Raw genomic sequence first — 21,839 nt, 5'->3', positions numbered from 1 at the left:
AGGAGGGACATAGAGAAAGAGAGCAGGAGGGACAGAGAAAGAGAGGAGGAGGGACGGAGAGAAAGAGAGAAGGAGGGACAGAGAGAAAGAGAGAAGGAGGGACAGAGAGAAAGAGAGAAGGAGGGACAGAGAGACAGAGAGAAGGAGGGACAGAGAGACAGAGAGACAGAGGGACAGAGAGAAGGAGGGACAGAGAGACAGAGAGAAGGAGGGACAGAGAGACAGAGAGAAGGAGGGACAGAGAGACAGAGAGACAGAGAGAAGGAGGGACAGAGAGACAGAGAGGAGGAGGGACAGAGAGACAGAGAGAAGGAGGGACAGAGAGACAGAGAGACAGAGAGAAGGAGGGACAGAGAGACAGAGAGAAACAGAGAAGGAGGGACAGAGAGACAGAGAGAAGGAAAGACAGAGAGACAGAGAGGAGGGACAGAGAGACAGAGAGAAGGAGGGTCAGAGAGACAGAGAGAAGGAGAGACAGAGAGAAGGAGGGACAGAGAGACAGAGAGGAGGGACAGAGAGACAGAGAGGAGGGACAGAGAGACAGAGAGGAGGGACAGAGAGACAGAGAGGAGGGACAGAGAGACAGAGAGGAGGGACAGAGAGACAGAGAGAAGGAGGGACAGAGAGACAGAGAGGAGGGACAGAGAGACAGAGAGAAGGAGGGACAGAGAGACAGAGAGAAGGAGGGACAGAGAGTCAGAGAGAAGGAGGGACAGAGAGACAGAGAGACAGAGAGACAGAGAGAAGGAGGGACAGAGAGACAGAGAGGAGGAGGGACAGAGAGACAGAGAGACAGAGAGACAGAGAGAAGGAGGGACAGAGAGACAGAGAGGAGGAGGGACAGAGAGACAGAGAGAAGGAGGGACAGAGAGACAGAGAGAAACAGAGAAGGAGGGACAGAGAGACAGAGAGAAGGAGGGACAGAGAGACAGAGAGGAGGGACAGAGAGACAGAGAGGAGGGACAGAGAGACAGAGAGAAGGAGGGTCAGAGAGACAGAGAGAAGGAGAGACAGAGAGAAGGAGGGACAGAGAGAGAGAGAAGGAGAGACAGAGAGACAGAGAGGAGGGACAGAGAGACAGAGAGGAGGGACAGAGAGACAGAGAGAAGGAGGGACAGAGAGACAGAGAGAAGGAGGGACAGAGAGACAGAGAGAAGGAGGGACAGAGAGACAGAGAGGAGGGACAGAGAGACAGAGAGAAGGAGGGACAGAGAGACAGAGAGAAGGAGGGTCAGAGAGACAGAGGGACAGAGTACTACCTGTAATATGGACTCCAGTGTGTCAGTGTATTTCTCCTCTGTCTGTCTGATCTCCTGCAGGCAGCATTCTCTCTTATCCACCTCCATCTTCTGCTGCTGTAACGTAACACAACCATAACACAACCATAACACAACCCCATCTGGTTCATTCTCTCTTATCCACCTCCATCTTCTGCTGCTGCTGCTGTAAAGTAATACAACCACAATTACACAACCATAACACAACCGTAACACAACCTTAACACAACCTTAACACAACTGTAACACAACCCCATCTGGTTCATTCTCTCTTATCCCTTTATCCACGTCTTCTGCTGCTGTACATAACAAAACCATAACACAATCATAATATAACACAACCACAACCATAACACAACCACAACCATAACACAACCATAACACAACCACAACCACAACCATAACACAACCACAACCATAACACAACCACAACCATAACACAACCACAACCATAACACAACCACAACCACAACCAGAACACAACCACAACCAGAACATTCTCTGTTATTCACCTCCATCTTCTGTTGCTGTAACGTAACACAACCATAACACAACCGTAACACAACCGTAACACAACCGTAATTTTAAGTACCTTGGCATCATACTTGATTCCAACCTCTCTTTTAAAAAGCAGGTGAAAAATGTAATTCAAATTTAATTCAAATCTAATTTCCGATTTATACGAAATTGTTTGACCACAGAGGTAGCAAGACTGTACTTCAAATCGATGATACTCCCCCACTTAACATACTGCTTGACTAGTTGGACCCAAGCTTGCTATACAACATTAAAACCTATTCAGTCTGTCTACAAACAGGCTCTCAAAGTGCTCGATAGGAAGCCCAATAGCCACCATCACTGTTACATCCTCAGAAAGCATGAGCTCCTGAGTTGGGAAAATCTGGTGCAATACACGACGCATGTCTTGTATTCAAGATCCTAAATGGCCTAGCTCCCCCTCCACTCAGTACTTTTGTTAAACAGAAAACCCAAATATATGGCAGCAGATCCACAAGGTCTGCCATGAGAGGTGACTGTATAGTTCCCTTAAGGAAAAGCACCTTTAGTAAATCCGCTTTCTCTGTGAGAGCGTCCCATGTCTGGAATACACTGCCATCAGACACACATAACTGCACCACATATCACACTTTCACAAAATGCATGAAGACATGGCTAAAGGTCAATCAGACTTGTGAACATAATCACTAGCTGTGTATTGCCACTTTCCATGTTGTCTGTAGCTTGTGAGGTGTGGAAACACTTTGTTTTTATGGATTTTGTCTTGTTGCTTTTTGTCCTATGTTGCTCTGTCTGTATGCTACATCTTGCTTGTCCTATGTTGCTCTGTCTGTATGCTACATCTTGCTTGTCCTATGTTGCTCTGTCTGTATGCTACATCTTGCTTGTCCTATGTTACTCTGCGTGTGCTCACTGTTCTATGATTGTCTATATTGTAATTGTTTTTAATAACCTGCCCAGGGACTGCGGTTGAAAATTAGCCGGCTGGCTAAAACCGGCACTTTTACTGAAACATTGATTAATGTGCACTGTCCCTGTAAAAATAAAATAAACTCAATAAACTCAAAACATAACCATAACAGAACCAAAACACAACCATAACAAAACCATAACAGAACCAAAACACAACTAAAACACAACCATAAAACAGGACCATAACACAACCATAAAATGACCATTCCCGAGTGTAAAAACAGCTCCTATCGCCATCCTTTAAGTGTGAAAACAATGTAGCTGAGTTAACATAGCCACATCTCTGGTAGTATTGACCGTTGTGTTCTCTCACCGTCTCCGATGGCTCATCGGCCCTCATCAGGTCTTCATATATCTCATCTCCCTCATTCTCCTCATCCTCCACACAGTCATAAAGATCATCATCCTCGTCCACTGTTTCACTGAGAGGGAGAGAGAGAGGAGGGAGAGAGAGGGGGGGGAGAGAGGGGGGGAGAGGAGGGGGAGAGAGGGGAGGGAGATAGAGAGGGGAGAGAGAGGGGGATAGGGAGGAAAGGGAGAGGGGAGGGAGAGAGAGGGGGGAGGGAGAGAGGATAGGGAGGAGAGAGAGAGGGGGGATAGGGAGAGGGGAGGGAGAGAGAGAGAGGGGAGGGAGAGAGAGGGGGGAGAGAGAGAGGATAGGGAGGAGAGAGAGAGGGGGGATAGGGAGAGGGGAGGGAGAGAGAGAGGGGAGTGAGAGAGAGGGGGGGAGAGAGAGAGGAGGGAGAGAGAGGGGGAGAGAGAGGGGAGGGAGAGAGAGGGGGAGGGAGAGAGGATAGGGAGGAGAGAGAGAGGGGGGATAGGGAGAGGGGAGGGAGAGACAGAGGGGAGGGAGAGAGAGGGGGGGAGAGAGAGAGGATAGGCAGGAGAGAGAGAGGGGGGATAGGGAGAGGGGAGGGAGAGAGAGAGGGAGGGAGAGAGAGGGGGGGGAGAGAGAGAGGAGGGAGAGAGAGGGGGAGAGAGAGGGGAGGGAGAGAGAGGGGGGAGGGAGAGAGGATAGGGAGGAGAGAGAGAGGGGGGATAGGGAGAGGGGAGGGAGAGAGAGGGGGGAGAGAGAGAGGAGGGAGAGAGAGGGGGAGAGAGAGGGGAGGGAGAGAGAGAGGGGAGAGAGAGGGGGGAAGGAGAGAATAGAGGGGAGAGAGGGGGAGAGAGAGGGGGATAGGGAGGAAAGGGAGAGGGGAGGGAGAGAGAGGGGGGAGGGAGAGAGGGGGGGTAGGGAGAGGGGGGGATAGGGAGAGGGGAGGGAGAGAGAGAGGGGAGAGAGAGAGAGAGGGAGGAGAGGGAGATGGGAGGGGATAAGGAGGAGAGAGAGGGGAGGTAGAGAGAGAGAGCGAGAGGGGAGAGAGGGAGGATAAAATTAGTCATTATCATTCAACACAGACACACACACACACACACACACACACACACACACACACACACACACACACACACACACACACACACACACAAACAGTAACTTACTCAATCTGGTCAGAGAGATCGTTGTAGATATCATCATCAGTAATACAGCCTTCTATTGGGAAAGACCTGGAGAGAGAGAGAGAGAGACAGAGAGAGAGAGAGAGAGAGAGAGAGAGAGAGAGAGAGAGAGAGGAGAGATGGGGGAGGTGGGGAGAGAGAGAGATGGGGGAGGTGGGGAGAGAGAGAGATGGGGGAGGTGGGGAGAGAGAGAGATGGGGAAGGTAGAGAGAGAGAGAAGACAAAGATAGTGTTTTACTTTCCAATGAAGAAGAAAATAGAATGGTTGAGTTTGTAGAGTTTGGTAACTTACTGGAAACCCTTCTGGACGGAGATGGGTGAGTGGGACAGAATGGACAAGGTGTCTATCACCTGAAACACAGACATACAGGGACATGGGATGACATAGAAAGATATAGAGAGACTTCTTAGATAAATATGCTAGATATTTCATTTGCTGTGGTTTTGCTGGTGGTGAGCTGTTTCGCAGACAGAAAACGGAACCTATTCATGACAGGAGACATAAGACAGACACGAGAGGGACAATATATCTGAACGCTTCTATTGCTCCCTCTCTGTCTTACAGTTTTGCTATGACTCAGCAACTGGATGGAGAGAGAGAGAGAGAAAGAGAGAGAGAGAGAAACTACAGCGTCTTGAAGAAGAGAGAAAGAAGTGAGAGTGAGAGAGAGAGAGAGAGAGAGAAGTGAAACCCGAAGTAGAGGAGAAGGAAGAGAGCAAACCAACCAACTGCTGACGACAGAAGACTGGTACTGTATGGACAATACATGGCCAGAAGTATGTGGACACCCCTTGACTGTGTTATTTAAAGACTGGTACTGTATGGACACTACATGGCCAGAAGTACGTGGACACCCCTTGACTGTGCTGTTTAAAGACTGGTACTGTACGGACACTACATGGCCAGAAGTACGTGGACACCCCTTGACTGTGTTATTTAAAGACTGGTACTGTATGGACACTACATGGCCAGAAGTACGTGGACACCCCTTGACTGTGTTATTTAAAGACTGGTACTGTATGGACACTACATGGCCAGAAGTACGTGGACACCCCTTGACTGTGTTATTTAAAGACTGGTACTGTACGGACACTACATGGCCAGAAGTACGTGGACACCCCTTGACTGTGTTATTTAAAGACTGGTACTGTGTGGACACTACATGGCCAGAAGTACGTGGACACCCCTTGACTGTGTTATTTAAAGACTGGTACTGTATGGACACTACATGGCCAGAAGTACGTGGACACCCCTTGACTGTGCTGTTTAAAGACTGGTACTGTATGGACACTACATGGCCAGAAGTATGTGGACACCCCTTGACTGTGTTATTTAAAGACTGGTACTGTATGGACACAACATGGCCAGAAGTATGTGGACACCCCTTGACTGTGCTGTTTAAAGGTTGTGGTTGTGTTCTGGGCTGCGTTATGACTGTGTTAGGGTCGCAAAGAGAAACAAGACTTGTTCCTGTAACTGGGTTGGCTTATGGTAACCGTGGTGACACATTGACAGGAAGCTGCAGACTGTGAGGCGGGCAGAATAAAACGAAAGAAAACTCCTGTAACCCTCATGTCAAAGACGACACGCACACACACACACACACACACACACACACACACACACACACACACACACACACACACACACACACACACACACACACACACACACACACACACACACACACACACACGTTCAGACGACAGCAAGGGGAACTGCTCCTCCCAACCCGAACACTCTTGGCCGTCCCGTCGCTACAGCCCCCACCCTCCTAAATAAAACAGGTTGTCTTTTCCTACTAGACTGTGAAACAGTGCATTCAGAAAGTATTCAGACCCCTTCCCTTTTTCCACATTTTGTTACGTTACAGCCTTATTCTAAAATTGATTAAATAACATTTTTTAAAAATCCTCATCAATCTACACACAATATCCCATACTGACAAAGTGAAAAACAGATTTTTAAAAATGTTTACTAATTTATTAAAAATGTAAAAACATAAATACCTTGTTTACATAAGTATTCAGACCCTTTGCTATGAGACTCGAAATTGAGCTCAGGTGCATCCTGTTTCCAAAATATTTAGCATCTTCAAAGTGGGAGGCATGTTGTGTAAATCAAATGATACAAACCACACCCAAAATAAATTTTAATTCCAGGTTGTAAGGCAATAAAATAGGATTGCCAAGCAGGGTGAATACTCTCACAAGCCACTGTACATCCTGTTTCCATTGATCATTCTTAAGATGTTTCTACAACTTGATTGGAGTCCACCTGTGGTCAATTCAATTGATTGGACATGAATTGGAAAGGTGTCAGGTTGGATGGTGAGCATCGCTGCAAAACTATTTTCAGGTCTCTCCAGAGATATTCGATCGGGTTCAAGTCCGGGCTCTGGTTGGGCCACTCAAGGACATTCAGAGACTTGTCCCGAAGCCACTTCTGCGTTGTCTTGGCTGTGTGCTTAGGGTCGTTGTTCTGTTGGAAGGTGAACCTTCGCCCCAGTCTGGAGAGACCTGAAAATAGCTGTGCAGCGATGCTCACCATCCAACCTGACAGAGCTTGAGAGGATCTGCAGAGAAGAATAGGAGAAACTCCCCAAATACAGGTGTGCCAAGCTTGTAGCGTCCTACCCAAGAATACTTGAGGCTGTAATCACTGCCAAAGGTGCTTCAACAAAGTACTGAGTAAAGGGTCTGAATACTTATGTAAATGTGATATTTCAGTTTTACATTTTTTATACATTTGCAAAAGTTTCTAAAAAACTGTTTTTGCTTTGTCATTATGGAGTATAGTGTGAAGATTGATGAGCGGAAAAAACAATGTATTCCATTTTAGAATAAGGCTGTAACGTAACAGAAAAATTCCAAGGGTCTGAATATTTTCAGAATGTTCTGTATGTGGTCGTCCCACCTAGCTACCTTAAGATGAATGTTCTGTATGTGGTCGTCCCACCTAGCTACCTTAAGATGAATGTTCTGTATGTGGTCGTCCCACCTAGCTACCTTAAGATGAATGTTCTGTATGTGGTCGTCCCACCTAGCTACCTTAAGATGAACGTTCTGTATGTGATCGTCCCACCAAGCTACCTTAAGATGAACGTTCTGTATGTGGTCGTCCCACCTAGCTACCTTAAGATGAACGTTCTGTATGTGGTCGTCCCACCTAGCTACCTTAAGATGAACGTTCTGTATGTGATCGTCCCACCAAGCTACCTTAAGATGAACGTTCTGTATGTGGTCGTCCCACCTAGCTACCTTAAGATGAACGTTCTGTATGTGATCGTCCCACCAAGCTACCTTAAGATGAACGTTCTGTATGGTGTCGTCCCACCCTAGCTACCTTAAGATGAACGTTCTGTATGTGGTCGTCCCACCTAGCTACCTTAAGATGAATGTTCTGTATGTGGTCGTCCCACCTAGCTACCTTAAGATGAACGTTCTGTATGTGGTCGTCCCACCTAGCTACCTTAAGATGAATGTTCTGTATGTGGTCGTCCCACCTAGCTACCTTAAGATGAATGTTCTGTATGTGGTCGTCCCACCTAGCTACCTTAAGATGAATGTTCTGTATGTGGTCGTACCACCTAGCTACCTTAAGATGAATGTTCTGTATGTGGTCGTCCCACCTAGCTACCTTAAGATGAACGTACTGCAACTGTAAGTCACTCTGGATAAGAGTGTCTGCTAAATGACTAAAATGTACATGTAAAATGAGAGAGAGAGAGAGAACAAGAGAGAGTTCAGATGAGGTGAGGTGATGTCACACACACACACACACCCTTGCCGAAGTCTCTGACATCAAACAGGTCGAAGGCTTCAAACAGTTCAGTCTTCCTCAGGTGAAACTTCTCCTGGCACACCCCCAGGAACGTACGGATGTTCTTCAGACACAGGAACTACAGGGAGCCAATCAGAACAGGTTATTTCAGACACAGGAACTACAGGGAGCCAATCAGAATAGGTTATTTCAGACACAGGAACTACAGGGAGCCAATCAGAACAGGTTATTTCAGACACAGGAACTACAGAAGCCAATCATATCAGGTTATTCAGACACAGGAACTAGAGGAGCCAATCAAATAAGGTTATTTAAGACACAGGAACTACAGAAGCCAATCATATCAGGTTAGTTAAGACACAGGAACTACAGTGGGCTAATCAGAACAGGTTATTCACAAGCCATTGAGTCACACTTCATAGGTTCAGTTGTCACATTGTAATTGGTCATCATCACACATCCAATCAGCCAACTTGTGTAATGATTGACTGATTGATCGAGAGAATATACTGTGCACATCACCATGGAAACCAGTAGGGAGTTGGAAGGAAATAAACAAGGGAGAGAAGGAGAGATAACATGAGGGGGAGAGAGAGAATGAGAGAGAAGAGAGAGAGGAGAGAAAGAGAGAGGAGAGAGAGAGATGGAGAGAAAGAGAGAGGAGAGAGAGAGATGGAGAGAAGAGAGAGAGAGAGAGAGAGATGGAGAGAAAGAGAGAGGAGAGAGAGAGATGGAGAGAAAGAGAGAGGAGAGAGAGAGATGGAGAGAAAGAGAGAGGAGAGAGAGATGGAGAGAAAGAGAGAGGAGAGAGATGGAAAGAAAGAGCGAGGAGAGAGAGAGATGGAGAGAAAGCGAGAGGAGAGAGAGAGATGGAGAGAAAGAGAGAGGAGAGAGAGAGATGGAGGAGAAGAGAGAGGAGAGAGAGATGGAGAGAAAGAGAGAGGAGAGAGATGGAAAGAAAGAGCGAGGAGAGAGAGAGATGGAGAGAAAGAGAGAGGAGAGAGAGATGGAGAGAAAGAGAGAGGAGAGAGAGATGGAGAGAAAGAGAGAGGAGAGAGAGAGATGGAGAGAAAGAGAGAGGAGAGAGAGAGATGGAGAGAAAGAGAGAGGAGAGAGAGAGATGGAGAGAAAGAGAGAGGAGAGGAGAGATGGAGAGAAAGAGAGAGGAGGAGAGAGGATGGAGAGAAAGAGAGAGGAGAGAGAGAGATGGAGAGAAAGAGAGAGGAGAGAGAGAGATGGAGAGAAAGAGAGAGGAGAGAGAGAGATGGAGAGAAAGAGAGAGGAGAGAGAGATGGAGAGAAAGAGAGAGGAGAGAGAGATGGAGAGAAAGAGAGAGGAGAGAGAGATGGAGAGAAAGAGAGCCACAAAGTGTTCATCTAGTCAGTGTAAAACACATTAATGTATCTAATACAAAACCCTGCTGCTCAGCGGTCAGACATTTGCAGAATCAGATATGCATAGCTTCCTGCCAGAGCAGTGTGTGTGTGTGTGTGTGTGTGTGGTGTCAGCATTGTTAAATAGAGAACTGTAATTTAAAGAAAGGGGAAATGTTTTGACTGGCACTGATATATGACCCTGGTATGAGTACACACACACACACACACACACACACACACACACACACACACACACACACACACACACACACACACACACACACACACACACCACACACACACACACACACACACCACACCACACACACACACACATCTGTGATGTCCACAGATGTGGATTCCTTTTGTTGCAATGGACACTTCCCTGTGCAGTTATGCAAAGTGTCTCAACGTGTGTGTATTATGAAGGGAGGACACTAGTCACCTCATAGGACTCCCCAGAGTTACACACACATGGCCACTCAGCATAGTCAAACCTGCTATGACCCAACACACACACACACACACACACTCAGCATAGTCAAACCTGCTATGACCCAACACACACACACACACTCAGCATAGTCAAACCTGCTATGACCCAACACACACACACACACACACTCAGCATAGTCAAACCACACGCACGCACACGCACGCACACGCACACACATTACTTCGCCACCATGGCCTATTTATTGCCTTAACTTACCTCATTTGCACTCACTGTATATAGACTTTTTGTTTTCTTTTGTTCTACTGTATTATTGACTGTATGTTTTGTTTATTCCATGTGTAACTCTGTGTTGTTGTATGTGTCTAACTGCAATGCTTTATCTTGGTCAGGTCGCAGTTGTAAATGAGAACTTGTTCTCAACTAGCTTACCTGGTTAAATAAAGGTGAAATACATTTTTTAAAAACACACACGGCCACTCTGCACAATCAAACCTGCTACGACCGAACAAACACACACATATTTTACTGTATATAGCCTGTCTTTCTACAGTTGTTTCATTTATTTACCTACCTATTGTTCACCTAATACCTTTTTTTGCACTGTTGGTTAGGGCCTGTCAGTAAGCATTTCACTGTAAGGTCTACACCTGTTGTATTCATGTGACAAATAAACGTTGATTTGATTTGACATTTAATAACATTTATCAATTAACTAATATAATGACCCACAGAAAGGATTCCCCGGCCGGTCCCTTAAACCCACACACTGTAACTGAGAAGAGATTATGGTCATTGATACTCACACACGCACGCACGCACGCACGCACGCACGCACGCACGCACGCACGCACGCACGCACGCACACACACACACACACACACACACACACACACACACACACACACACACACACACACCCCTATCAGGTGATTTTCTTATCTCATTGGCCGTGGGCTTAAATGCGGTCTGCTCGTCACTATGGAACGGTCGCTATGGAAATGGACTGTATGGAAATGAAGCAGGAAACAGTCTCAGTGATAATAGCATACAGCTTTATGGTGTTAAGAACGAACACAAATTCAGGAGAGGACCAGATTTGACTTTAACACAGCTTCCTAGCAACTCAACAAGCACCAGCTGTTACACGTTGCTAATCTGTCCTCACTCTCCTTAATCACCACTGCCACCCTACATAAACCTGACCGAACTAACGTTCCTCCTCGTCGGTCTGCGGTGCATGTGGCGTTGCAGGACACCGTGTCACTAGCCTCATCCAGTTAACTGGCATCATGTGGCGTTGCAGGACACCGTGTCACTAGCCTCATCCAGGTAACTGGCATCATGTGGCGTTGCAGGATACCGTGTGACTAGCCTCATCCAGTTAACTGGCATCATGTGGTGTTGCAGGACACCGTGTCACTAGCCTCATCCAGTTAACTGGCATCATGTGGCGTTGCAGGATACCGTGTGACTAGCCTCATCCAGTTAACTGGCATCATGTGGTGTTGCAGGACACCGTGTGACTAGCCTCATCCAGTTAACTGGCATCATGTGGTGTTGCAGGACACCGTGTGACTAGCCTCATCCAGTTAACTGGCATCATGTGGTGTTGCAGGACACCGTGTGACTAGCCTCATCCAGTTAACTGGCATCATGTGGTGTTGCAGGACACTGTGTGACTAGGCTCATCCAGTTAACTGGCATCATGTGGTGTTGCAGGATACCGTGTGACTAGCCTCATCCAGTTAACTGGCATCATGTGGTGTTGCAGGACATCGTGTGACTAGCCTCATCCAGTTAACTGGCATCATGTGGTGTTGCAGGATACCGTGTGACTAGCCTCATCCAGTTAACTGGCATCATGTGGTGTTGCAGGATACCGTGTGACTAGCCTCATCCAGTTAACTGGCATCATGTGGTGTTGCAGGATACCGTGTGACTAGCCTCATCCAGTTAACTGGCATCATGTGGTGTTGCAGGATACCGTGTGACTAGCCTCATCCAGTTAACTGGCATCATGTGGTGTTGCAGGATACCGTGTGACTAGCCTCATCCAGTCAACTGGCATCATGTGGCGTTGCAGGACACCGTGTGACTAGACTCATCCAGTCAACTGGCATCATGTGGCGTTGCAGGACACCGTGTGACAAGCCTCATCCAGTTAACTGGCATCATGTGGTGTTGCAGGACATCGTGTGATTAGCCTCATCCAGTTAACTGGCATCATGTGGTGTTGCAGGATACCATGTGACTAGCCTCATCCAGTTAACTGGCATCATGTGGTGTTGCAGGATACCGTGTGACTAGCCTCATCCAGTTAACTGGCATCATGTGGTGTTGCAGGATACCGTGTGACTAGCCTCATCCAGTCAACTGGCATCTTGTGGCGTTGCAGGACACCGTGTGACTAGCCTCATCCAGTCAACTGGCATCATGTGGCGTTGCAGGACACCGTGTGACAAGCCTCATCCAGTTAACTGGCATCATGTGGTGTTGCAGGACATCGTGTGACTAGCCTCATCCAGTTAACTGGCATCATGTGGTGTTGCAGGATACCGTGTGATAAGCCTCATCCAGTCAACTGGCATCATGTGGCGTTGCAGGACACCGTGTGACTAGCCTCATCCAGTTAACTGGCATCATGTGGCGTTGCAGGATACCGTGTGACTAGCCTCATCCAGTTAACTGGCATCATGTGGCATTGCAGGACACCGTGTGACTAGCCTCATCCAGTTAACTGGCATCATGTGGCGTTGCAGGATACCGTGTGACTAGCCTCATCCAGGTAACTGGCATCATGTGGTGTTGCAGGACACCGTGTGACTAGCCTCATCCAGTTAACTGGCATCATGTGGCGTTGCAGGATACCGTGTGACTAGCCTCATCCAGTCAACTGGCATCATGTGGCGTTGCAGGACACCGTGTGACTAGCCTCATCCAGGTAACTGGCATCATGTGGCGTTGCAGGATACCGTGTGACTAGCCTCATCCAGGTAACTGGCATCATGTGGTGTTGCAGGACACCGTGTGACTAGCCTCATCCAGTTAACTGGCATCATGTGGCGTTGCAGGATACCGTGTGACTAGCCTCATCCAGTCAACTGGCATCATGTGGCGTTGCAGGACACCGTGTGACTAGCCTCATCCAGTTAACTGGCATCATGTGGCGTTGCAGGACACCGTGTGACTAGCCTCATCCAGTTAACTGGCATCATGTGGTGCTGCAGGACACCGTGTGACAAGCCTCATCCAGGTAACTGGCATCATGTGGTGTTGCAGGATACCGTGTGACTAGCCTCATCCAGTTAACTGGCATCATGTGGTGTTGCAGGACACCGTGTGACTAGCCTCATCCAGTTAACTGGCATCATGTGGTGTTGCAGGACACCGTGTGACTAGCCTCATCCAGTTAACTGGCAACATGTGGCGTTGCAGGATACCGTGTGACTAGCCTCATCCAGTTAACTGGCAACATGTGGTGTTGCATGATACCGTGTGACTAGCCTCATCCAGTTAACTGGCATCATGTGGTGTTGCAGGATACCGTGTGACTAGCCTCATCCAGTTAACTGGCAACATGTGGCGTTGCAGGATACCGTGTGACTAGCCTCATCCAGTTAACTGGCAACATGTGGCGTTGCAGGATACCGTGTGACTAGCCTCATCCAGTTAACTGGCAACATGTGGCGTTGCAGGACACCGTGTGACTAGCCTCATCCAGTTAACTGGCATCATGTGGTGTTGGCGTCTAACACAACATAAGTCCGTACAGCTCCTCCTCCCTCTCTTTAATACCTGACACACTGCTCTCTCCCTCCTCTCTATAATACCTGACACACTGCTCTCTCCCTCCTCTCTATAATACCTGACACACTGCTCTCTCCCTCCTCTCTATAATACCTGACACACTGCTCTCTCCCTCCTCTCTATAATACCTGACACACTGCTCTCTCCCTCCTCTCTATAATACCTGACACACTGCTCTCTCCCTCCTCTCTTTAATACATGACACACTGCTCTCTCCCTCCTCTCTATAATAATTGACACACTGCTCTCTCCCTCCTCTCTATAATACCTGACACACTGCTCTCTCCCTCCTCTCTATAATACCTGACACACTGCTCTCTCCCTCCTCTCTATAATACCTGATTCTCATTTCCCCTCCTGAATTCCTCCTCTACTTCATCTCGTCTATTCTCATTTCTCCTCCTGAATTCCTCCTCTACTTCATCTGGTCTATTCTCATTTCCGATCCTGAAATCCTCCTCCTTCATCCGGTCTATTCTCATTCCTCTCCTGAATCCTCATTCTCACATCTATTCCATTTCCTCAATAAATAATATTCTATATTTCAATGTCGTCATTTAAAATGGATGAAATTAAGCCGGAAACTGGCTTGCTAGTAGCATACATCTTAAAGGGTAGGTAGCATAAACTGGGCCATAGGTAACATATGAAGCAGGAAACTGTGTTAGTAGTAGCATATATCTTAAAGGGGAGGTAGCATAAACTCGGCCATAGGTAACCTATGGATTTGCATTAGTATATGCATCAACATTTCCAATGCAAAGTTTCACCTCACTTTTCTATGTTTCAAATGAATTTAAATATGCTCTCTCTAATTCTCTCTTTCTCTTTCTTTCTTTCTCTCTATCAGAGGACCTGAGCCCTAGGACCATGCCTCAGGACTACCTGGCTTGATGACTCCTTGCTGTCCCCAGTTCACCTGGCCGTGCTGCTGCTCCAGTTCCAACTGTTCTGCCTGCAGCTATGGAACCCTGACCTGTTCACCGAACGTGCTACCTGTCCCAGACCTGTTGTCCCAGACCTGCTGGAACCCTGACCTATTCACCGGACGTGCTACCTGTCCCAGACCTGCTGTTTTCAACTCTCTAGAGACAGCAGGAGCGGTAGAGATACTCTCAAAGATCGGCTATGAAAAAGCCAACTGACACTTACTCTTGTGTTACTGACTTGTTGCACCCTCGACAACTACTATGATTATTATTATTTGACAATGCTGGTCATTTATGAACATTTGAACATCTAGGCCATGTGCTGTTATAATCTCCACCCGGCACAGCCAGAAGAGGACTGGCCACCCCTCATAGCCTGGTTCCTCTCTAGGTTTCTTCCTAGGTTTTGGCCTTTCTAGGGAGTTTTTCCTAGCCACCGTGCTTTTACACCTGCATTGCTTGCTGTTTGGGTTTTAGGCTGGGTTTCTGTACAGCACTTTGTGATATCAGCTGATGTAAGAAGGGCTACATAAATACATTTGATTTGATCCTGCTGACGTTAGCTCTACCAGCCTGCTGACGTTAGCCCTACCAGCCTGCTTATGTTAGCCCTACTATCCTGCTGACGTTAGCCCTACTATCCTGCTGACGTTAGCCCTACCAGCCTGCTGACGTTAGCCCTACTATCCTGCTGACGTTAGCCCTACCAGCCTGCTGACGTTAGCCCTACCAGCCTGCTGACGTTAGCCCTACCATCCTGCTGACGTTAGCCCTACCAGCCTGCTGACGTTAGCCCTACCATCCTGCTGACGTTAGCCCTACCATCCTGCTGGCGTTAGCCCTACTATCCTGCTGACGTTAGCCCTACCATCCTGCTGACGTTAGTCCTACCAGCCTGCTGACGTTAGCCCTACCAGCCTGCTGACGTTAGCTCTACCAGCCTGCTGACGTTAGCCCTACTATCCTGCTGACGTTAGCCCTACCATCCTGCTGACGTTAGCCCTACTAGCCTGCTGACGTTAGCCCTACCAGCCTGCTGACGTTAGCCCAACCAGCCTGCTGACATTAGCCCTACCATCCTGCTGACGTTAGCCCTACCAGCCTGCTGACGTTAGCCCTACCAGCCTGCTGACGTTAGCTCTACCAGCCTGCTGACGTTAGCCCTACTAGCCTGCTGACGTTAGCCCTACTAGCCTGCTGACGTTAGCCCTACCAGCCTGCTGACGTTAGCCCTACCAGCCTGCTGACGTTAGTCCTACCAGCCTGCTGACGTTAGCTCTACCAGCCTGCTGACGTTAGCCCTACCAGCCTGCTGACGTTAGCCCTACCAGCCTGCTGACGTTAGCCCTACTAGCCTGCTGACGTTAGTCCTACCAGCCTGCTGACGTTAGTCCTACCAGCCTGCTGACGTTAGCCCTACCAGCCTGCTGACGTTAGCCCTACCAGCCTGCTGACATTAGCCCTACCAGCCTGCTGACGTTAGCTCTACCAGCCTGCTGACGTTAGCCCAACCAGCCTGCTGACGTTAGCCCTACCAGCCTGCTGACGTTAGCTCTACCAGCCTGCTGACGTTAGTCCTACCAGCCTGCTGACGTTAGTCCTACCAGCCTGCTGACGTTAGTCCTACCAGCCTGCTGACATTAGCCCTACCAGCCTGCTGACGTTAGCTCTACCAGCCTGCTGACGTTAGCCCAACCAGCCTGCTGACGTTAGCCCTACCAGCCTGCTGACGTTAGCTCTACCAGCCTGCTGACGTTAGTCCTACCAGCCTGCTGACATTAGCTCTACCAGCCTGCTGACGTTAGCCCTACTATCCTGCTGACGTTAGCCCTACCATCCTGCTGACGTTAGTCCTACCAGCCTGCTGACGTTAGTCCTACCAGCCTGCTGACGTTAGTCCTACCAGCCTGCTGACGTTAGTCCTACCAGCCTGCTGACGTTAGCCCTACTATCCTGCTGACGTTAGCCCTACCAGCCTGCTGACGTTAGCCCAACCAGCCTGCTGACGTTAGCCCTACCAGCCTGCTGACGTTAGCCCTACCAGCCTGCTGACGTTAGCCCTACCAGCCTGCTGACGTTAGCCCTACCAGGCTGCTGACGTTAGCCCTACCAGTCTGCTGACGTTAGCCCTACCAGGCTGCTGACGTTAGCCCTACTAGCCTGCTGACGTTAGCCCTACCAGCCTGCTGACGTTAGTCCTACCAGCCTGCTGACGTTAGTCCTACCAGCCTGCTGACGTTAGTCCTACCAGCCTGCTGACGTTAGCCCTACTATCCTGCTGACGTTAGCCCTACCAGCCTGCTGACGTTAGCCCAACCAGCCTGCTGACGTTAGCCCTACCAGCCTGCTGACGTTAGCCCTACCAGCCTGCTGACGTTAGCCCTACCAGCCTGCTGACGTTAGCCCTACCAGTCTGCTGACGTTAGCCCTACCAGGCTGCTGACGTTAGCCCTACTAGCCTGCTGACGTTAGCCCTACCAGCCTGCTGACGTTAGCCCTACCAGCCTGCTGACGTTAGCCCTACCAGCCTGCTGACGTTAGCTCTACCAGCCTGCTGACGTTAGCCCTACCAGCCTGCTGACATTAGCCCTACCAGCCTGCTGACGTTAGCCCTACTATCCTGCTGACGTTAGTGTGTGTGTAAACGTGTATAAGTGTGTGTATACGTGTGTATGTGTGTGTGTGTGTGTGTGTATAAGTGTGTGTACGTATACGTGTGTGTGTGTGTGTGTGTGTGTGTGTGTGTGTGTGTGTGTGTGTGTGTGTGTGTGTGTGTGTGTGTGTGTGTGTGCGTGTGTTACCTGGGACATCTGGGGTCGGAGGTTGATCTCTCGGAGGTTGATGGCGTGGGGTAGTAAGTTATTCAGCAGCTGACAGAGCAGGACTCCATCCCTCAGAGCTTGGGCTAACTCACACACCTGAGCACTGTCCCACGTTACCCTGTGACTCTCAGGGAGCACCCTGCACTCTATCAGCCACACGGCACAGTGACGCCACAGCTCCATCTCAACCGTAACACCACCACCTGGACACGACAGGAACACAACATGACCGTCAGACAACCAGAAACACTGATCAACCACTGATCAACTCTTTACGCTGCTGCTACTCTCTGTTTATCATATATGCATAGTCACTTTAACTATACATTCATGTACATACTACCTCAACTGGGCCGACCAACCAGTGCTCCCGCACATTTGCCAACCGGGCTATCTGCATTGTGTCCCACCACCTGCCAACCCATCTTTTACGCTACTGCTACTCTCTGTTCATCATATATGCATAGTCACTTTAACCATATCTACATGTACATACTACCTCAATAAACCTGACTAACTGGTGCCTGTATATAGCCTCGCTACTGTATATAGCCTCACTACTGTATATAGCCTCGCTACTGTATATAGCCTCACTACTGTATATAGCCTCGCTACTGTATATAGCCTCACTACTGTATTTAGCCTCTCTACTGTATGTAGCCTCGCTACTTTATAGCCTCACTACTTTTATAGCCTGTCTTTTTACTGTTGTTTTATTTCTTTACCTACCTATTGTTCACCTAATAATTTTTTGCACTATTGGTTAGAGCCTGTAAATAAACATTTCACTGTAAGGTCTACACCTGTTGTATTCAGCGCACGTGACAAATACACTTTGATTTGATTTGAACCCCACAGCTCCCTCTCAACCGTAACGCGACCACCTGGACACGACAGGAACACAACGTGACCGTCAGACTGTCTTGTCATGTCTCTCTGTCCGTGGCTCTCAGGGAGCACCCTGGCCTCTGTCAACCACACAACACATCATGAACATTAACACAACATAACCGTAACACAACCTCAATATAACGTCAAACATGACCGTCAGACTGTCTTGTCATGTCTCTCTGTCCGTGGCTCTCAGGGAGCACCCTGGCCTCTGTCAACCACACAACACATCATGAACATTAACACAACATAACCGTAACACAACCTCAATATAACGTCAAACATGACCGTCAGACAACCATAAACACCACCACATTGGACACTATCAGCCACACTAACGCCACAGCTGCATCTCAACCTGAAAACGACCACCTGGACACAGCAGGAACATGACCACACTAGACCTGTTTCTAGACCTGTTTTTATATATGTTTTATATCTGCTTGGCTTCCCTGAACTGTTTCTAGATCTGCTTGGCTTCCCTGAACTGTTTCTAGACCTGTTTCTAGACCTCTTTCTAGATCTGCTTGGCTTCCCTGAACTGTTTCTAGACCTGTTTCTAGACCTGTTTTTATATATGTTTTAGATCTGCTTGGCTTCCCTGAACTGTTTCTAGACCTGTTTCTAGATCTGCTTGCCTGTGAAAGCGTGTCCTCGGACTGTTAGTAACCCATGTGTATATATAGGGAACTAACTACAGACTCATGACAAGGCTCCAAATATTCCACCAAGTTTACGTAACAAAAAACCTTTTTCTTCTCTCTGCATTGTTGGGAACGGAAGGGAAGGGCCAATCAGCCGTCAGTAAGCATTTCACTGTTAGTCTACACCTGTTAGTTTACCAAGCATGTGAGGAATACAGTTAGATTTTGACTTCACCTAACTTATCTAACAACAAAAAAGAATTTCTTGCCTTCTTGTTCTCCTCTTCTTCAGGTCTGTCGTTCTGTTCTTCTTGCTCCTTGTTGATTTGTCTCCGTCTGTGTTCACCTCTCCTGTCGTCTTGTCATTGTCTCTTGCCGTTAGTTTGGCCGTCCTCTCCCCCTGTGGTCGTTGTTGCGAGGTGGGTGTTGCGTTCTGCAGAGCTGCAGATGGAGGAGGACTCTTTTAACTGTACCACTTCCCCTTTCCTCTGTCATACACACACACACACACACACAGAGACACGCGCAGACACACACACAGAGAGAGAAACACACGTACAGAGAGACACAAACAGGCGCAGTATACTCAGTATGTGAACGTGTGAGATCACACAACCAACCACAACATTATCTACAAAGCACACATTCAGAGGAGCTCCAGTGTGACAGAGACAGGAAGAAAATAATCTCACTGCTGAAGTTTGCAACATGAAAATGCACATGGTTCTAGAACGCCAGTGAGAGTAGAATCCATTCCCATAGTTCCTGTACTCACTGATTAACTCATCAGAAACTCTACTTATACTAACTAGTAGTTCATGTACTCAGTGATTAACTCATCAGAAACTCTACTTATACTAACTAGTAGTTCATGTACTCACTGATTAACTCATCAGAAACTCTACTTATCCTAACTAGTAGTTAATGTACTCACTGATTAACTCATCAGAAACTCTACTTATCCTAACTAGTAGTTAATGTACTAACTGATTAACTCATCAGAAACTCTACTTATCCTAACTAGTAGTTAATGTACTCACTGATTAACACATCAGAAACTCTATTTATCCTAACTAGTAGTTAATGTACTCACTGATTAACACATCAGAAACTCTACTTATCCTAACTAGTAGTTAATGTACTAACTGATTAACACATCAGAAACTCTACTTATCCTAACTAGTAGTTAATGTACTCACTGATTAACACATCAGAAACTCTACTTATCCTAACTAGTAGTTAATGTACTCACTGATTAACACATCAGAAACTCTACTTATCCTAACTAGTAGTTAATGTACTCACTGATTAACACATCAGAAACTCTACTTATCCTAACTAGTAGTTAATGTACTCACTGATTAACACATCAGAAACTCTACTTATCCTAACTAGTAGTTAATGTACTAACTGATTAACACATCAGAAACTCTACTTATCCTAACTAGTAGTTAATGTACTAACTGATTAACTCATCAGAAACTCTACTTATCCTAACTAGTAGTTCATGGACTAACTGATTAACACATTAGAAACTCTACTTATCCTAACTAGTAGTTCATGGACTAACTGATTAACACATCAGAAACTCTATTTATCCTAACTAGTAGTTCATGGACTAACTGATTAACACATTAGAAACTCTCAACTTTGAAAGTGACTGAGTTAGTTTAGCAACAAGTAACAACCAAAGGAACTAAATAGTATTTCCTTGATTCCTCATGTCCTCCCTTCTTGTCTCCTTCTCCAAGCACATTGGTGCAGAAGCTCTGAGGTTCCTCCCCTTGGATCTCCTCCTCCAATGGGTTTTGAGAAGAGGCCAAGGAGAGAGGATGTGAGGAATCAAGGAAATACCATTGACCCACAATAGAGATACAGCTTTATAGGGAACTGGTGCCCTCTAGTGCCACTAGCAGATACTGCTGGGCAATTACAACTGAAGGCTAAAAGCACGGACACACACACACACACACACACACACACACACACACACACACACCACACACACACACACACACACACACACACACACACACACACACACACACACACAGCTTGTATATAATTTGCCAAACAAACTGTTGATCATTCTGTCTCCTCCCTCCCTCCCTCCTTTTTCACACTGTCTCTTCCCTCCCCCCCTCTCTTCTCTTTTTGACACTGTCTCCTCCCTCCCTCCCTCCCTTTTTGACACTGTCTCTTCCCCTCCCTCCCTCTCCCCCTCCCTCTCTTCTCTTTTTCACACTGTCTCCTCCCTCCCTCCCTCCCTTTTCACACTGTCTCCTCCCTCCCTCCCTCCCTCCCTCCCCTCCCTCCCTTTTCACACGGTCTCTTCCCTCCCTCCCTCTCTCCCTCCCTCGCTTCTCTTTTTCACACTGTCCCCTCCCTCCCCCTCTTCTCTTTTTCACACTGTCCCCTCCCTCCCCCCTCTCTTTTTCACTCTCTCTCTTCCCTCTTCCCTCAGAATGTTAGAATCCTGTCTCAACTTGCATGCTCCGTTCCTTGACTTGAGATATAGATTCCTGCGTGGGGACTGGCTGATTCATGGGGCCCCCCCGGGTCCATCGTGGGGTCTGATTGGCTGAGGAAGCAGCACTACTGGATTGAGGGATAGTGGGCCACTGGTTCACAGACCGGGGGGAGAGAGAGAGAGTAGAGTCAGAACCAGCTCATCTCAGGTAGGTGCTACATGTCTGCACGCCGAAAACACTGGAACTGTGTGTGTCTAACTGGTTGTGTCATTATGTCTGGAACTGTGTGTGTGTGTGTAACTGTTTGTGTATAACTGTGTGTGTGTGTAACTGTGTGTGTGTATAACTGTGGGTGTGTGTAACTGTGTGTGTGTGTAACTGTATGTGTGT

General features: G+C 47.7%; 2 protein-coding genes across 8 annotated transcripts in view; one reads left to right on the top strand and one right to left on the bottom strand.

The window, feature by feature from the left end:
- vav1 (vav guanine nucleotide exchange factor 1) overlaps positions 1 to 19,496 on the bottom strand; it is a 42,294-nt gene extending 22,798 nt beyond the window's left edge. The window contains exons 1-7 of one of the 5 annotated variants that reach the window (XM_029738484.1): positions 19,248 to 19,496; positions 17,423 to 17,646; positions 8,053 to 8,170; positions 4,561 to 4,618; positions 4,251 to 4,316; positions 3,082 to 3,190; positions 1,260 to 1,355 (exon numbers count right to left, since the gene is read on the bottom strand). In XM_029738484.1, coding sequence (XP_029594344.1) covers positions 1,260 to 1,355; positions 3,082 to 3,190; positions 4,251 to 4,316; positions 4,561 to 4,618; positions 8,053 to 8,170; positions 17,423 to 17,626 — 651 coding nt within the window. In that variant the 5' untranslated portion in view covers positions 17,627 to 17,646; positions 19,248 to 19,496. The remainder of the gene's footprint in view (positions 1 to 1,259; positions 1,356 to 3,081; positions 3,191 to 4,250; positions 4,317 to 4,560; positions 4,619 to 8,052; positions 8,171 to 17,422; positions 17,647 to 19,247) is intronic. The other 4 variants (XM_029738486.1, XM_029738485.1, XM_029738487.1 and 1 more) reach the window with 4 other exon arrangements.
- A 1,969-nt stretch (positions 19,497 to 21,465) lies between these two features.
- Positions 21,466 to 21,839, top strand: part of LOC115177601 (breast cancer anti-estrogen resistance protein 3) — a 30,050-nt gene continuing 29,676 nt past the window's right edge. The window contains exon 1 of one of the 3 annotated variants that reach the window (XM_029738491.1): positions 21,466 to 21,656. The gene's annotated coding sequence lies outside the window, so the exon portion shown is untranslated. The remainder of the gene's footprint in view (positions 21,657 to 21,839) is intronic. The other 2 variants (XM_029738490.1, XM_029738492.1) reach the window with 2 other exon arrangements.

The sequence above is a fragment of the Salmo trutta genome, chromosome 38 (assembly GCF_901001165.1).
Source record: "Salmo trutta chromosome 38, fSalTru1.1, whole genome shotgun sequence".
Taxonomy (NCBI): Eukaryota; Metazoa; Chordata; class Actinopteri; order Salmoniformes; family Salmonidae; genus Salmo; species Salmo trutta.
This window is presented reverse-complemented; position numbering and strand designations above follow the sequence as displayed.